General features: G+C 35.5%; 1 protein-coding gene across 4 annotated transcripts in view; it reads right to left on the bottom strand.

Moving 5' to 3' along the window:
• KIAA0825 (KIAA0825 ortholog) overlaps positions 1 to 19385 on the bottom strand; it is a 243686-nt gene that overhangs the window by 203187 nt on the left and 21114 nt on the right. For all 4 annotated transcript variants that reach the window (XM_075079976.1, XM_075079979.1, XM_075079977.1 and 1 more), the window contains one exon: positions 5571 to 5710. In XM_075079976.1, the coding sequence (XP_074936077.1) occupies positions 5571 to 5701 (131 nt within the window). In that variant the 5' untranslated portion in view covers positions 5702 to 5710. The remainder of the gene's footprint in view (positions 1 to 5570; positions 5711 to 19385) is intronic.

The following is a 19385-nucleotide window of genomic DNA, read 5'->3' as shown; positions in this document are numbered from 1 at the left end:
GACAATTTCATGAGGTCATTGCTGATGCCTCAGCAATACTTTGTGTTAATAAACAGCATTTTAAGCATAAATACAAATAACTTATCTTCTAGTGACTTTCAAACTGCTAGATACTGTCTAACTGAAAAACACACATAGATTCATGCAAAGAATGTTTTGAAACTTTATCTGGAAGGGAAACAAGAGGTTTTACCAAAAATAGCTCTTCTTCATCTAGCATGTTCCCACAATGCTTATGATAACCTACAGTATAACATCTCTCTTAGGATTTCTAAAATTCTGAAAAACACAGGATTAGTAGAGTTCCAGGCCTATAACATTTATGCTGTTGAATTCTAGTCTATCTCAACATCAGCTTATGCTTTCTGGTGTGTCCCTTTTCTTACTCTCCTTAACCCAACTGCATAAAAACATTAAATTCCTTTTTATAGTTTATGTTCTTTACAACAGTGACCTCAACAGCAGAGGAGAAAGCTAGAAAGTAAAGCTGCTACTGCTAATAATACAGGTTTTGTTATCACCTCATATTTGTGTGTATGTTAACTTTTTTCATAGCTTGACTATATTATTCTCTTATTAATGTTTTGTATCTAAGTTATATTCAAAATAAAGTAAGTCCAATAAGCATGAAGTTAAACATTGTTTTGTAAGCAACAATACAAAACGGACGGAAAGACCGACTACAAAAACTTTACCTCTTCAGAAAAATGCTGTGAAGGCAAATATGTCTTTTGATACTTGTTTGTAAAAACAACAATTCTTTAAAATATGAGTCTGAAATTTACAGGCTTATTATAAAGCTAAAAGCCTTGAAAAAATTCACTTCCTCGAATTCTTCCCATTGTAATTTTGGACCTTAAGACACAGAACAAAAATGCAGCACCTGTTTCAAGGACTTTGCAAGTTACTTCATATCTCTCATTCAGCTACTTACAAAGCATACCCACCAAAACTGTAAATTACTATACCACTGAAACCAGAAAGAAATCGAATAGTGATGACTTTGCTGCAGCTCAGCAAGAGAAGCTTACTTAACTGTTTAACCACATGAGAACCACCACTTCTAACTGAACCACTGCCTACCTTTAATCTCCAATCCTGTTTTAAAGGCTTGAGATATTTCAGTCCACAAGATGTAAGCTTTGCCTTGATAAGTTGTCTCAGAAGACTGGCAGTAAAACATAGGAGTCTTTCAACTCCATTGACGAAAACACGGTAGTGAAAAATAATGGTTAAAAACCCACTGTCTCCTGTATCGTCTGGACGGAGTGCTGGGCCATCTTGTCTAGATGTGATCTTCCTAGAAAGGTTGGACTAGATGATCCCTGAGGTCCCTTCCAACCTGGCATTCTGTGATTCTGCCATGCAGTAAAAGATCTGATTACAGGTCCTGTAGAGGTACATGACAGCTAACTAACTACCTAAGATACTGACACAATTATAATCACTCCAGATTGCAGTTAAGAAACTGTGTGTCTATTAAAATAGCCAATCTCTGAGAAACTCTGTGCTGCCCAGCTAGTAAGGTGGTAAGAAACAACTATCCTGAACTCAGTGATCATACACAAACACAACACAGGCTGAATAGGAATAAAATTACATACCTTTCTTATTTTAATTACTCATTCCTAGCAATTAGTCCAGGGCAGTGCGTAGAGAGATACCATTTTGACAAAGATTTTAGTAACATTGTATAGTATCATAATAAGTACTAAGTTCTCAAGTAAATACTGCAGTAATGCAGCTGTATAACAAGCAGGTTACATTCACACAGAAGAGACAAATTCTTTTTGAGAGCTGTGATAAATACTTGGTTTGAGTAAATCAGATAAAATTATCAATTTTATTCCTCTACTATTAGGTCTCACTTGAAATCCTCCCAAACACTCAATCACTATTGGGATTTTGGATGGTGATGCCAAGATTTTGCTAATTCTCTTGCGTACCAAAAAAGTGAGGTATAGCTGCTTCCTGAAAATTCCAGGGATGAATAAGCCAAGATTTTCTTAAAAATAAAATAGAGAAAAGTAAGTCTTGCAGCACATCTCAGTTTAAAAAACACACGAGCCCTTGCATGCCCCAATTCTGATATGGGAAAATAGAATGACCCAGGAGTGCTTAACGCCCCGTTTGAGACTCCATGCCTTTGCTGTGAGGTATTGATGGTGGGAAGTATTTCTACACAGACCAGCAAAGTTATAATCAATGACTGGAAAATGCTATACTAACATCCTTACTGAGTAACTTGCCAGATACTCCTGTCACTCACGAGACAAGGATTATGTTAGCTGCTCAAACAAAGATGACAATTTATACTGAACAGTTATGGGACAGGATGCAACAGTATAAGCACTGATTAGTATTGACTTCACTGGAACCCTTGAAAAAAGACCTTCATCAAAACCCCAGATGACTGAATTGCTGTTAAACAGACAGAAGATCAGGTTGAATTTTATCATACTGAAGTCAAATTAAGCCTTTGCAGAAAGCCTTACAAAGATATAGTCCCCAGTGTACTGTGGAGTTAAAACTATTAATAAACAATTTTGTTGAATTTTGAATAACTGTTCTGTTGAAGAAGACCTGGAATACCTCACACTGTCCTACAGCCTATTGAATTTATCACTATCACCACTGAAAGGCAGCCAATCACTCACTGAATACACACAAAAAAATCAACTGCTGAAGAGATTTCATGCTTACAACCACTTTAGAGTTATGCACTACGAGCTTGGTTTCAAGATCTGTACCTTATTTTCTGCTTAGAAGTATTAAATACCAGCTGAAAGCTTAGTTCTGTGGATTGCTCAAAAATTAACTCATACTAATTCTTAATCCTCCATATTATGAAAAAAAATCCCAAATCTCAGTTTTGATAAACAGTAAAAGTGAAAGCAAATGTGAGGGGGTTGACTGAAGAGAAATGGCTGCTCTGATTAAATTATGAAAGCAACTTTACATTTTAGAATAACCCAAGACTACCATTGCATATAAAACTGGCCTGCAATGACAATGGTTTTGAGTGTTCATATTCACCTGCCTTTATAAAATGCTGTAAAAATAAACGTTCAAGTGTAATAAGGGCTGTGTTATATGATAGTGAATGAATGAACCACTTACTCCCTTAAAACTTACAAATAAAACAATTTTGCACAGATGGACCTTTTTTTTTTTTTTGCTATAGCACCAAATAGAATTGGTACAATACAAAAATACTGAAGGTAATTCAACTGCTGGAAAGCATATCTGATTTGTCGTGTCACACAATTTTATAAAAGCTATTCAGTTGGAAGGCAATAAATGAGCATTCAAGTGATTTACACACTTTCGGATCATAATTTTTTATACAATGTTTTATTTTTAAAAATATATATATGCTGTATACTATTATGTTTATTCTCTGTGGTATAATAAAATCATAAATCTACCTGATGAAAAATGGATTGTATTCCAATTGTATCACTGTAGCGCATAGAGCTGCTCTTATCATACCACTTACAAAGATCAATGGTAACTTGAAAATGATTTCATTCCATGCTACCTCTAATATATTAGCAATAAAAGGACTCTTTTTAATTTAAAAGTCACATCAGCTGCTGTCCATCTTCTTTTAAACTCCTCTCCCTTTCTGAAACTGACATATTACAGGAGCAAAATATCACCTGGTTACTACAGGGCTACTTCATGATTTTCCTTGTGAAAATTAGTTTAAAAACTAGCTTAAGTATCTATTCAGCAGAAATATAAAGCTCTTCATGACACGCATTGCTGTGTACCACACCCTAATCCAACTTCCTGCTCTCCTTGGATATAATACCATTTGGATCTTACAAAACCCACAGAAAAAAGGCCCTTCTAATTCAGAAGGACTATGTCCCTAAGGTGGGGGTGATCAGCCTTCTTAAAAATGTACAAATAGTTCTACTGTGATGAAGTTAATGTAAAATGTAACGTAAAATGTTAACTGATATGAAGTACCATTAAAAGGAACGAACAGCTGGCCTGCTCTCCTATGGCCAAAAGTTTTCTCAACCAGCAGCATACATTTTACACACATTAAAACCAGAAAGAGTAGCAAAGCATGCATTCCAAAGACTCATCTTGATAGTAACTTTTCTAACTCTCAGGCTGGCTCTGCATAATGATGACAAAATCACTTTTATTTGGTAGTTGAAGAGGTGACAACACATCTACCAAAAACACTGACACTTTTTTCCCAGATACATAAGCACATAGAAACTAAAAATGTAAGTACCTATAAGTGTGTTATGACATCAACTAAACTCTAAGCAACTATCTACATTTCACTGATGTCCACAGCTGGAAAACTCTAACATGAAATTGCACTATGCAGTGGTCCACAATAGCACGTTTCCCAGACCTTCACTATCATTCCTACTACAGGATTATTACTATCGCAACAACATTTGTAAACACTAAGTTTTTAAATGAAAATGTTCAAAATGTGAGATATGAGGAATATGAATAAAAAGCCTGGAAAATGTCTCAGCCTGGCATAAGCAATATAAAAATAACTCAGAGATGACCTAAATAAGTTTCCAGTGCAATAAAGCGGTGGTTTATCTCCATTCTTCAGGAAGCTGTTTGGGAGCAGACACAGACCTCCAAAGTAGAGGACCAAAATGTGGGCTTCATTAAAATTAAAAAAAAATCTTAAAACAGATGTCATGAAGTACATTCTTTAAAATCATACAACTCTGTAGTATGCACTGCTATCCAAAGGCAAGAATTTTCAAAATTTAATACAAAATTCTGCTATTTGTTATACCTCTGAATGTACACTTACTTTTTTAAGGGGGTAATTTATTTGCTTAAGAGTATCTTTCACAGATCGAAGTATTTTAAAGATACTGAAGAGTTTAGCCAAAAAACACCACCACCGCTTTTCAAATAAGGTACAAACCCTTGAGCCAATTTTTTTGTGGTCATGAAAAAAATCTGCATCAATTAATTGTTCTTTCAATACTCCACTGTTTCTGTAGTATCGACATTTGGAAACCAGTGTTGTACAAAGAAGTGGACAATGAAATATATTACAAAAGCCATTCTAGTTAGAAAATCTTCTATTACAGCAAAACAGTTTTAACTGAAACAGATAAAATAACAGCTTATATAAGAAAGATTATATACATTAACTTACTTGCTTTTTCTACTTCCATTAGAAATACTTTAAGAACATACTGAGTTAAAATTTTACTGTTTTTGTAAAATTCTGTAGCTCTTTCAGTGAATAAAAACTCTATGTCATAGCTGTAGGAAATACAACTGTCAGGGGAATATACGTTTTCTTTCTCTACTATCACTCCTACTGCAATAATTCCTAAGATTAAGATGATTCAACTGTTAAAAATACCATCCAGAGAAAGACTATACCATAAAAATTATATTGCATTAAAAATTTGTTAAATGCTCAAGTGTTTAAGGTAAAATTACTACTGAAATAATTACCAAAATTTTAACCTGCAACTAGAAAAGAAAGAAAAGCTGTACTTCTTCCTAAATGTAATGACTGTCACTAATATTTTCGATACATATAAAATACTCTTTACCTAGAAGAATTCTTCTTTATTTTTTCATCTAGATCATTAAGGATTTGTTGAAACTCCAATTCTCCAGGAAGGATATTCAACAAACAGTCTAAATTGGAAGAATCAAGAGAATACTCTCCTCCCCATTCCATTTTCAGAATCTGCAAAATAGATAAAAAAATTTGGTTAAATTATGAAAAAAAATCACTCTATTAAGTAGCAAAATATACAACATTTTGTTCCTTGGAAATACTTAGATTAATACCGAAAGTGTTTATGTAGGGAATTATAAAATCAGTATTGAATAGTAAACCTTGTGCACACTTCTGAGTAGAGTTCTATAAAATGGTACACCTGTGAAACAAAAGCAGAGATAAATTTAATAATATCTTGCATTTTTCTGGTTAAAAAAACCCCCAAATCTCTTCTTTTACCTTAATCAGCGTAGTAGCTTTCTTCAATTTTTTTTTTTTAATTTTTTTAAGATTTGTATCTGGAAACTATAAAAATAAATAAATACATTAGAGGACAAATTTATTTTCTGTGAGCTTATAATTTCTGTCCAAGGAGTAACTGCTTTCTGGAAATTAAGCACATCATTGCAAATAACTAGAAAATAAAAATGCAGACCAAAACACTATATTGTACCAGAAAACAAGTGTCACCTTGTTTTGTACACATTTTACTCAACAAATACTTTGCCAAAACACAGGTCAAATCCACTGGCCTACTCAAACTAAGACACTAAATCCCAGGAGGCTTTACATCAGAAGCAAAGCATTAGCAGAGTTATTTTTTCTGTGTTTTTTTTTGTTGGTTTTGTTTTGGTTTTTTTTGTTTTCTCTTTTTGAGAAACAACGAAATCGCTTTTACAAACAGTGATAACCTGCTACTGAAGTTAAAGAAAAAATTACATGAAAAGCCGAAACTTTTTAGTAACCAGAATATTACATATCTGCTATTTAGTATTTAATAATGCTATTCATATTGCAGTAGAAACATGAAGGACAAATATAAGTGTTCAGATGCACACAACGTTTGGGCAACAAAATTTAATTAATTATTCGTAGAACCACAGAATGGTTTGGGTTGGAAAGGACCTTCAAAGGCCATCTAGTCCAACCCCCCTGCAGTGAGCAGGGACATCTGCAACTAGATCAGGTTGCTCAGAGCCCTGTTCAACCCGACCTTGAATGTTTCCAGGGATGGGGCATCATCGACCACCTCTCAGGGCAACCTGGGCCAGTGCCTCACCACTGTCATTGTAAAAAAAAATTTCTTCCTAATGTCCATTTGAAATCTACCCTCTTTCAGTTTAAAGCCATCACCCCTTGTCCTGTCACCACAGCCCTTGCTAAAGAGGCTGCTCCCATCCCTCCCACAGCCCCCCTTTAAGCACTGGGAGGCCCCAATAAGGTCTCTCCACAGCCTTCTCTCCCCCAGGCTGCACAACCCCAGCTCTCCCAGCCCGGCCTCGCAGCAGGGGGGCTCCAGCCCTCGGAGCATTTCTGTGCCCCCTCTGGCCCCGCTCCAGCAGCCCCGTGTCTGTCCCGTGCTGAGGAGCCCCGAGCTGGAGGCGGCGCTGCAGGGGGGTCTCACAGAGCAGGGCAGGGGGGCAGGACCCCCTCCCTCACCCTGCTGGCCATGTAATAAACACACTATTTTTCTTACAGGCAATATCTTTTACGAAGCAGTTACAGTGTTCGTTGAAAATTTACCTAGAGGCACTACTAGAAAAACAGATTGACAGTTTTCCTGAGTGAATGGTATACAAGACACATGCTCAGAAAGAGTGTTACATTAAGATGCAAGGTCATGATGATGGTTTTGATCAAATATGAATGTAGACCTACAAGTAGCAGAGCTGTGCATTTCTTCAGCAGAAATGACACTACTGAGTCTGGTTTTGCTCTTTCAAAACAAAGTTAGAACAAATGTAAATGTCCTTTAGAGCCTAGTATCTTGCACATATGTACGAACAGCATACTACTACAACATAGTTCAGGGATATACAATTTTCTTAAATTCTCAAAAGCTATAGAGTACCCTTTTGCAAATAACAATTCAAAGACTTTCCGTGTTTTGGAACACATCTGAACCTCAGTCACCTTTCTGGTTAAAAAGTTTGGATGTAAACAAAATACATCACGTAACACATCGAGGGAAGATCAGTCTTTGAAGGTAAGACTCAAGTATCTTAACAGATGTTACTGCAATTAAAGACACTGTAATTAAAAGCAGAATTTTTAAAAAGGACTCTCCCAAATGCTGAAATGCTTCAGTCAGTTGTTCTGGCAAAAAACCAGTAGGTCAACTTGGGACAGTTCTGCAGCCAACAGAAAAACACTGAACAGTGCTTTGCAACAGAATCAAGATAAAAGGAATACTGAAAATACAGTTGTTCACTCATGTATACTTGTATTCAGACACGGTCACACAAATCCATTCCCTTTTCTCTTCAGAAAAATCTCAGAGTTTATACAGAATGTGATGCTAACTCCATTCAATAGCTATAACTCAAACCCATCTTTTATTCAGCTATGCTCACAGAACATTCAATGATTGCTGTAAAATGTACTGTACAATAGAAACATGTAATGCAAAAATAAGAACAGCTTGGAATGATTCAGAGTTTTCATAAAATAGCTGCACAATCAAAATTTTATATTTATTCCTAACTCTCTTCCTTAGCCAGAAGGATAGCCAAAAGAAGCTTATGTTACTCAGAAAAATATCAGTACAGTTTACAGACCACTTACTGCTTAAAAAATTCATCATATGAAAAAAATCACCTTGTAAACATGACAGCTGAGTTTTCATGTATGCATTCCTGTAAGACTTCTATGTCATATTTCATCAGTTTGCTTGTCAAAACAAGGTAATTATTCCTTTCAGTCTTGGTTTATGGGGGGGGGGGCGAAAAGCAACATTTGATTATTCAGTTTTCAAATTTTGGTTTAGGTGGTCAATAGTGACTTCTTATGAATACCTAAGTATTTCTGTGATACAAAACTATCATATGAAAAAGCAAAATACTAAAATGTTTCAGAACACAAAAATAAATATGTCAAGATTTAAATTGTTAATTGAGGAGAAATTCCACTTTTACTTAGTGTAACCAGTGGTTATTCAGTGTATCCCGTGTCAGGGCTCTGAATGCAGTGATAGGATTTAACTGCCTGGTGGCCTGGACTCTCAGTGGAACTAAACTATCACTCCGGTGCCCACCCCACTTGCCTCCCTTGCAGACAGTAGGATGGGCACTGCCTGGCAAGGTCCCTCCCCTGCCATTTGGGATATGCCCCTTCTCTCCCATCCCTCAAAGAGCAGTCAGTCATCACTGCCCCGATAGCCAGTACGATGCAGCCCTCCTCTGATGGCAAAAACCAATTTCTTTTCAGAAATAAATACAATAAAACCATTTTTTTTAGAATTTTCATTATCTCACAGAATCCCAGGTTGGAAGGGACCTCAGGGATCATCTAGTCCAACCTTTCTAGGATGAGCACAGCCTAGACAAGGTGGCCCAGCACCCTGTCCAGGTGACTCTTGAAGGTGTCCAACGTGGCTGAGGCAACCCCTTCCCTGGGGAGATTATTCCAATGGTGACTGTCCTCACTGTGAAAAATTTCCCTCTCGTGTCCAATCGGAATCTCCCCAAGAGCAACTTGTGTCCATCTCCCTCGTCCTCTCCATGGGACTCCGTGTAAAAAGGGAGTCTCCATCTTCCTTGTAGCTGCCCCTTAAGTACTGGTACAGGGTGATGAGATCCCCTCTGAGCCTCCTTTTCTCAAGGCCGAACAAACCCAGCTCTCCCAGCCCATCCTCGTATGGCAGCTTCCCAGTCCTCTGATCATCTTGGTGGCCCTTCTCTGGACCCCTTCCAGCCTGGCCACATCATTTTTGTAGAGCGCGGACCAGAACTGTACACAGGACTCCAGGTGTGGCCTGACAAGCGCTGAGTAGAGAGGGATAATGACTTCTTTATCTCTGCTGGTGATGCCCTTTTTGATGCAACCCAGCATCCTGTTGGCCTTCTTGGCCACAGCAGCACACTGTTCACTAAACATGACACGGGAGAAGAGCTCTGTTTTGAAACTGCAAACTTTTTTGAAGAATTTTAGATAGTAATAACCCACTTCTTCTGCAAAGGAGATTAACACTTGTAATTATGCTGCATAAAAAGTATCATCCCATCATATTTCTAGTTACTATTACAGTGAAATATCATATGTTTTGAGACAAACGGTCTTAGAGAGCCTGCTTCAGATGCAGCTCGAAGCATCCCTATCTGTAATAGGTACAGTTTTTCTCAAAACATATTAGAGGACCGCTCATCACCATTAAAATGATGTACCTGTCAATCTGTTTGGTAGCTACTCTAGAAACTTAACCTATGCCCAATGTAGCTTAAAAAGAAATATTTTTCGGGTCTCTTATTTTAATCCACAGTATCAATGCAATTTAACTTCACTGTAACAATTCCCTACTCCTAACAAGCCTGACATTAAGAGCCTATTTGAAAAAACATCATGAAACTTTCAAGTTGATAAAACAGATACTTCTTGCATTTTCAATTCATATAGTCTTTACCACTGAAGAACACCTTCTTTTTTTTCATGTTTTCTTTTTCAATGTCAATCAAAAGGAAGCAATCTTCTCAAAGTCCTTTATAAAATGATACTTAGTTCAAATTGGATATTTCTTCATTCTGATCAATTCAATGAACGTTGTTGTAAAAACCTTCCACTACAAGCATGCGTGGGAAATTCCACCAGATCTCTAAGATTAATGTGTAATGTTTATGTTTACTGTAATAAGTATTTGTTATCAAACATACAGTTCATAAAAGTTGTGTTGACCTAAAATGAATAAATTTTGTACAAGCACTTTTGTTGAGTTTACGCAGCTAACAGACATCCTCTTTTTGACCCAAACACTATTCTTTCTAAATATAAATTCTGGGTCTTCCATTACACTGGGTAAAACATTACAAGGTCATGTTTATAGGATACAAATCCATTCCAGCATTTTTAGAAACTTTGTAAATGTTGACAGACTTACGTATTGCCAAATATTCCGTACTGTTACCCCTTTATTTCCCTATAGCATTTCAGCCAGTTAAGACTCTTGTTTTGACTTCAGTGGGTTTCAGATACCACAGGACAGCATCCACCATGGAGAATGTGAGGCAAATTTTGTTTTACAGTTACACGGAACACCTCAGGGGGCAAAAAACCCCAAACCGTAAATACAGTTTTAAACTTCAGTTCACCTGGAGTTTCCTCTGAATCAGTTGCCTAAGCCTAATGGAAAATTAATTAGCTTGGCTGTTAGGGCCTTTGAAAAGAAATTATAGTACATATTTGTTCAAGAAAATCATAGCAGAACTAAAGGAGGAAGTTTAAAGTTAGACATGGTTTCTCATAATGTTTGATCACACTTTGTTAAACTTCAAGCTAAACTTTAAACTTTCATGGGTTTTTAAATGCCCTGTACACATTTATGCAAACTGTGAGTAAGCTAAGAAGCCTGAGGCAGTATACCACTTCATACAATGCAGATCCAAAGAGATCTGTCTTTGGGCACTACAGCACCTACTTGAGCAAATTACACAGTAGGTTTTCAGAAAAAAGACAAACCAAACCATTAAGGTTTCAATAAAATCCAGAGGTAGGCTTTTATACACACAGTACAGTGTACTGAATAATCTAAAGAAGTTACCTAAACCTAAACAGCATCTACTACTTAAGCACTGGCAGATATTTAATGGAACCAACAATTTATGGGGTGTCACATTAAGTAAATTATGTATACTTGGGTAGAAGGTCTTAATTCCCAGTATTTCTGACCTGTTAAGGACAGAATATGAAAAAATATGTAACAGATTTATTCCAGAAGACTGAAAATTAACAATTAACAACAGTAATTAAATGAACCCCAAATAATTTTAACATAAAAGATTTGACAAAGATAAGAGAATTAAATAGGAAATTGTGTTTAATAGCTGAAGAATGAAAATTAAAAACCTCTTCAGTTTTCCTAAGATAATTTAGCTTCCCTATTTGTTACAGAGAAAAGTATGTTTTGGCTGTGTCAGAACTTCTGTTATTCACCACAACCAACATACATGTGTAAACAAGCCCCTTCAGTGGATAAAAAACCAGCGGACTGATATTATTTTGTTCAAATCACTGATTTCTAAACCAAGATTTGTATAAAGGGCATCTATTTTACAATCCCACAATTTAGTCTTTAAAAACTCATTCAAGAGTTAAAGAACTCATGACCTTGTCATTAATTTCATTCGGTTAATGCCAACATACTATTTTAGCTCTGGTATAATGGGACAACTATTTGTATTTTGAATTTAAACAATAACTTGTACATATAAAATATTTATAAACTATTAACTGATATATCTATTCCTTTAGCAACATTTTTTCCACGTAATATTCCACACTTTGGCACTAAATGCTTTGTCTAAGTGCAATCCAAGCACCATGGCAGTAAAATTTTCTGGACTGTTACTTTACAGCCAATCTAAATATTTGAAAACTTACTTCAACATTAGACGAGTGTTACCCATAGAACTCTCACCCCACCCATATTCAGGACAATAAAAGAAAATTGGTACCATCAGCACTACTTTAAAAAGAGGATGTCAATGTACCTGTGATTTGAAAACGGGTATTTCAATTGCAGCACTACATGCACAGAAAGCTAGCCAAATCATTGCAGCTTTTTTTTCTTATACTGCTTCTTATCTTACAGCAGATATCTCTTTATTGCCCTAGCACCCTTGCAAAACTAAAAGGGGATGAGAGAATTGACAAGATTTTTCATCACTCAGCTTACACTTTCAAGCCATCATCTTAACAATGATTTCCTTTATCTATCTTTAGTTGCACAACTGTTCCCAGCTGCTTCGCAGCACAGAAGATGTCATCTGCAACCGCACAGCAGGCAGCAACAGCAATGGCAATGGCTTGAGATAACACTATTCAATGTGAAATTCCTCCTATTCTGGACTCCACATCATCTGAATATTTAAAGTTTTTTTGGAAACCACATAAAGCTTACGCAAGAAATACATTTTAAAATGACAATTTCTTGAGCTCTACTCTGACACAGTGAAAGATTCTTATCCAATTTTCTGTAGTAAAAATCCTGTTAGAGCTGTATCACTGTTTAAAATAAAGACTGGTAAAGGAAAAGGAAGAAATTAAAAATTCCATCTGTAAAAGAATATAACAAATTTTTGGTTCTGTTAATAGGCAGGTATTGAAGATCTCTGTTTAGATTTTCCAATTTACCTTTCATATTCACCTATTTCCCAGTCTTTGCTTAAGCATACACAGCTTTTACAAAAACACCATATTGTTCTAGTAAAAAACAAAAACATTCAATGCATACGAAAAAGGGTCTTCATGAGGGCTGTATTTACAAAATACTTTGAATGCCACAAATAACTTTGAAACAAGTTTTATTAAAAACATCTTGTAGTGTTCCTCCTGCAGACTTTCCACATTTGCTGTTGTCATAAACTTATATTTAAATGTTAATATTATATTAATCAGTTATTATTTACCACACACATAGCGCATTTTCCTTTATATCTTTCAAAGAGGTTCTCAGTATCTATAATTAAATTTGTAAATGTATCGAACAGAGTTTTTCTCCCAAATTCTGCCATTAGAAGAGACAGCAAATAAGAGAGTGGGAATAAGACACAACGAACAGTGGAACTGAAGAAACACAGTCATCGCTGTGGATGAAGCAGAAAGCTGTGCCTCTTATCTAAAGCTGTAATAGAAGAACGCAGTGCTCTGATCTAAGGCAGCTATATCAGCCATTGAATCATCAATACTAACGCCTTGAAAAAGGACAGGATATACAGCTCTCTTAGAAATCTTCCTTTACTAAAAACCAGTTAATGCACATTTCTGACAACTACTATATACTATTATTTTTAATATCTGTGGGTTTTTCAAACTATGTTGGATAGTCCTGTTTTTTAGGCACAGGTACATGCAAGAATTTAAAACTAAGATCCATGAGTTCTCCCTACTGCCTCTCCCCCATTCCTTGAGTCACACAAAGTGAAATGTTGAGAATATAAAGCAAAGGAATTACACGGCTTTTTCAGATTTCCTGCTACTTGGGACTGCTAAGAGATGTTCAAAGACAAGGAGAGAGAATTCTCATTTACATAAATTTAATCAAACACTATTGGTCAAAGGCAGTGACTTCAAAAGAGGAACATGCCATCTGGAGTTGCAAGGCAACTCCTGAGGAATTATGTCAGAAGAAAGGAATAAAGCATAACATGATTTCATAACCTTCGGAAGAGAAGAAATGGCCATTTTCTGAGTAGGTCTTCATTGAAACAGCCTTATATCATCCTTGTCACTCAGCTAGTTTCCCCATAGCTGGCATCCCACAGAGTACAACGTCCAAGATTCAACATCTACAAGTAAGCCATTCTTTGACAAGGAGTCCACAAACATTAACCATCCTACCTGTGAAAAGCCAGTGGCTTTCTCTGTCTTCCTATTAGTCTTCACAGTTACTAAAACCATATTTATGACAACTCAAGTACCCCTTCCGCCCCCCGCCCCCCCCCCCCCCCTTTTCTGGCTTTCTTTAGTAGATAGAGATAGAAGAACAAATCAAAATGTCTCTTCTCACAGAATTTTTTTTTGTGCCTGTAGTTCTATTATATATAGTAAGTTAGAAAAATGGATAAACTTGGTGCAATGTTGCCTTCTTTAGATATGGTTTCAGGCCTTTACAAAAAAAAAATATATTAAATAATCCACTTTTCTGCCATATACACAACATAAAATGCTCTTCTGCCATTGTCCTCATTAACACTACATTAATCAATCTCATTGTCAAATGGATACGCTTTATGAATGATGGATGTTTTAAAAATACTTTTCAATTACAACAATAATTACCCATCAGTAGACTACAGTAATCACTAATGCATAGACAAGAGAGTCTTAAAAACCTAGATTATATTATATATTTATTGTTATTATATATTATAATAATAAACACATAAAATAAGATTATATTTGAAATAGCTACCATATGTTTTCTTACCATTCTTTTTTTTTTTGGCTAATGGTATTTGCCAAGAAAATACACATTAATTTGAATATTTTCGAAATAGCACATTGTATTTATTTCCTACAGCTACAGCTAAGAATCATAAGTATTGTCTAGATTTTGCATACTGGTATGAGAAAATGCCCGAGACCAATAATTACTTTCCCCAGAAAGATTTCATGGCATTGTGTTTTTTCCTGAAGGGCAATAATATAAGGTATCTCCTATGTGTGAGACTAACAATGCTTCTACTGCAGAACTGTCTTTCCAATTGTGGCAATAAGAGATGCTATTTAGGGATAATATGTGAGTTTTCTCACTTTCTGTCACTTATAAACTCAGGAAGAAGAGGCAATACTTTATAAACCCCCAAATCCCTCTCAGAACTATGCTCTCAAAAACACCTGCTACAGCATTCCTATCTTGCTTGTCACTAATGTCTAAAATTGCACAGATTTATAAAGACTGTACTGAATGAACTAATCTTTTAACTCACTGGTAAAGAACCTAACATATACCATTTTCAACTAAAAACCTTACAAATACATACTAGCTACTTCTATACCAGACCATAAAAGCATTTTCTCTTCTTGTTTATTGGAAAAATCCTCCATCCTGACACAATACTCTTTGAGGACAATGGTATTTAAAGGAAAGAAATTTCAAGACCTTTGAGGTCTTATAGTTCAGTAGATCAGATAGAGAGTTGTTAGAATTTTAACAGGAAATAGCCTTCCAATGAAACTATTATATTTTAAAAGAATTACATAAAAAGTCTGCAACCACAGCTTTTAAAATGTAGGCTGCATTTCAGTCCCTTCACTCCTGCACATTCTATTTTCTTCCATTACTTCTCAATTTAAAGCTGAGAGTTTGAAAAATGTCAATTTTGTAAAAATGAAATACAGAACCTCCACAGAGATGTTTCTTAAGTGGGTCCAAGTTTATAGTCACAATCTTAAAGGCTTGTTTAGAGGCATATATGTCATGGATTTTTTTTTCCCTAAATACTATTATTAAAGCTTCATACTAAATTCTACACAGGGTCATATGAAACATTTTAATGACAACTGTAAACATCTGCTAAATTACCTTTTTTTTTAATCTTTCATTTCTTAAATAAAAATTTTAGGTTTGTTTTTGCCAGCATAACTCAACCTGTAAAGGTTTCATGCCATATTGCCTAATGCTCAATACATCATTAAGATACTACAGGGTAATGGAGTCACATACTGCTTCTCATTCACCTATGATTTTCAACTTAAAAAGCACTGTTAAGCTTCTGTTTTCTCTCCTTGGAAAAAAACCCATAAGTAAAGTAATGACACTCTACTTACTTTTACCGTGTACCCTGCAATATATATACTGGAGTGAACACAATCTAGAATGTGTTACGTATTTTCAAGCTTGCAAGATGAAGTCTTGTTTTAATAAAAAGCATCTGCTTGCTTTCCCCATACTTCACATGCAGGAGAGTGAAATGCAAACATCAAGCTTCTTAAGTCAGTCTCTCACCCAAACCTTCAAAGCAGCCAACAGATCAAATCAGACTTATCTTAGGGATGCAGTTTCCATCTCTGAATTCATAAGAGACCTTCACTGCTCTTATTCAACATATACACACAAATTCATGATGAAGCCAGAAGAGACAAAGTATTTTGGCCGAGAATACTTGATTACATGCAAAGCATTAAGAGGACAGCAAAGCAAGACTAAATAATCTTAAAGACATCTATATCACTTCCTTTCAGAAAAAGGCTCTTCACCATAACAGAAGTGACAACAATGGCATACCACCTGTAATAACATCTTCCTCCTCGATGTCCACAGCCTTTTCTTCTTTAAAGCAGAAATATGTGGAATGTAGGTTAAAAAGTTCTCCTGCTCTTTCTTATACAAAACTATTTTCTATTTAATACATTAATTGCCTTCTCATCTTCTACTCCTCTATTTCAATTTCTTTTGTGTTCCTGCTTTTCAGTCTACTTTCCAAAGAAATGGGGCATAGACAACCACTGTCTATGTAATCTGTCTTTCTCCACACCATCCCAGGTGCACCCTCTTCCCAATTTCAGTCAAGTTTTGCAAAGGGGTAAAAGACCTAGAGGTAGCTGTCAAAAAGATGCTTCTCCACTGAATCTCAGAACCATTTCACCTTCTATGTCTGTGTTTCTGAGTAAGTCCTCAAAACATTAATTTGCATATTGCTGCCTCATGTTGCATAAAAAGTTATTCAGAAACACAGATGCAGAGGAAGGAAACAACAAAAAAAGTCAAGAAAATTATATGAAGATATGTGTGGATTCTTCCTGAAAACCATGAGAAAATTAAGTGCCAAAACTGCAGACATGAGACTCTCGTGACTATGATGTGGTTGAGATCAGCATCAGTGTTGTACATAACTGAGAGGAACTGAAGCAATGCCAGGTGCAGAGTGGCCTCAACACTAATACGAACAGTATGAGAAATGGGATGGCATAACTGCAAGGGATATTGCCTTTAACCACACTGTTTGCAAAATACTGGCCTCCAGGTCTCTCCCACAAGAATTCTACCCCTTTCAGCTGAAATCAAGAAACAAATCTGGGTTGCTTAATAAAACCTGTTGAGTCAAGGACTTCTACTTCAGTCATCAATGAAGTTAGAAGGTACATAATAAATAACAGAAGTAAATAAAAATTATGATCTTGTTAAGGCTTATGCATTCTTCCTTATTAAAATTCCTGTGGAAAGTTGGATAAATTATCAAAATCAAAATGTCGTTCTGTGACAAAGGTTGTTAGTCATTTCTTAGGTGCTTAAAATGAAACACAGTCATGTTATATTTCTAAAAATTGCCAGATGATTTGCTAATACTTGGCATACAAATAAGATCTTAAAAAGAAGATAAAAGATATTTTTAGATGGTACTATTTCTTAGTTTAGTTAACAGACAGTTTTAATTACCAAAACAGAACACTACTTCTTTTATTTTTACTCTGAAAGACGGTTATTAAAGACATTGTTTACACCTTAACTTAGATATATTCTTCAAAATAAGATTTCCAGATCTCTGTAATTAAGCAGTATGCAAGACGGGAAAGGGAAGAAGAGGGAAAGGGAAGAAAAGGGAAAGAGAGTTGCATATCCTTCTGATTCGTTCCTGTTTAAGCCTACTTAAAAATCATACTAAAAAGGTTGTATTTTGACACCTTTAATTATATTGTATGCATTATTGATTATATTGTGAACATTTTATCTAATACTTTGCACATCATATTATTTTAAATATTCAACTTTTTTGTTCCCTTAAGAAATAATATTTACTACCAATGTTTTCAGTTTTCACTTTTTTTTTTTTTTTAAAAAAAGAGACACTGGGTGTACTTCTTTAGACAAGGCAATTTTTCTTTAGAACTCCTATAATACATAAGAAATAGTACACTTCCTCAAATAAAACATAATGCAATAAGTCATATACATTTTGCAAGTAAACGTGTTATAAATAAAATGTCATTGCTTTCTCTCTTCATAACCAAATGCTGCCATGCTGACAGAACTATCCAATTACACCCCTTGTTGGCACTCCCCAGGGTTATGGAGTCTTTTAAATTATATCATGTTTTTCACTGCTGTGTTCCTCACATCCAGCTGCAACTCTGTTGAATACAGCAGGCTAAATGGGCAAGCAAATCCTCAAACGCTCAGGTTTCTTACCTAGCATTTTATTTTCACCCACCACAAAACACTAGTGCCTAGACTTATGTGTTAGCCCAAGTATAGATAAGTAGTGCAACAGATTATGGCTGCCATGGCATGAAAGATATTAAGCATGGGTGCTATAGATAGCTCATAATGAGAAACTAGAGTCAGATGTTTCTGTGCTGGACTTCTGAATAGTCCATTCACACATAATCTGGGTACAATACTTACTAGGGAAGATGTAAGAATAAAGGAAAATTACATAAACTATAACTTTAAAGAACTATTACGTAGTTTTTAGAAAGGTGATTAAATACAGAAAACATGAATAGTTCACAAATACACGTTTTCTTAACCTTACACAATTACACACATATTTTCTTACACTTTCTTAAAGTATATACATTAAAGAAATTAACTTCTGCAGCACTGACTGATGTTTAGACTATCTTACAAAGACATCTGTGTTATGTTCACGTTCCAGTCAGATTATTTCAAACAGCTGACTAGAAGAAATTGCAGGAGGGGGAGTTTTTAACAAACCTGTGAATTCCATTCAGGCTGCTACTGTAGCTTTGTATAGACTTTGTTGTTTAGGAAGAAAATACAAAAATTGTCTTCAATATTTCCTAGCCTAAGTGTGAAACTTCCTATTTCTTATTTTGAGATATATTCATGGAGAGAAAAGTCTATTTCTGTTTGAGAATGTATATACAGTAAAAGTAAAGTTACCTGGTCTCGCTGAAGTAGCATAACAAAGGCAGAAAGAACAGAACTATTCTGAATCTCCTTGCTTGATACGTGTTTGGAAAAAATAGACAGTAACTACCAAAAAGGAGGAGGCCAAAAAAGACACTTATATGGTTTTGAAAGGCTATTTGTTCTCAAGCCGTCTTATCTCTCAACCTCTCATCCAGCTAGTATTTCCACCTTGGAATAGCTGCTGTATGACCCAAAGATCTCTTCTGAATCTCAAGATTTTTCATAGACAATCATATACTCTTGTACTCAACCAAACATAACTGGAAGCACTGTTTG

The sequence above is a fragment of the Phalacrocorax aristotelis genome, chromosome Z, assembly GCF_949628215.1.
Source record: "Phalacrocorax aristotelis chromosome Z, bGulAri2.1, whole genome shotgun sequence".
NCBI lineage: Eukaryota > Metazoa > Chordata > Aves > Suliformes > Phalacrocoracidae > Phalacrocorax > Phalacrocorax aristotelis.
Note: the sequence above shows the minus strand (reverse complement) of the source record. Positions and strands in the feature narration are given on the sequence as shown.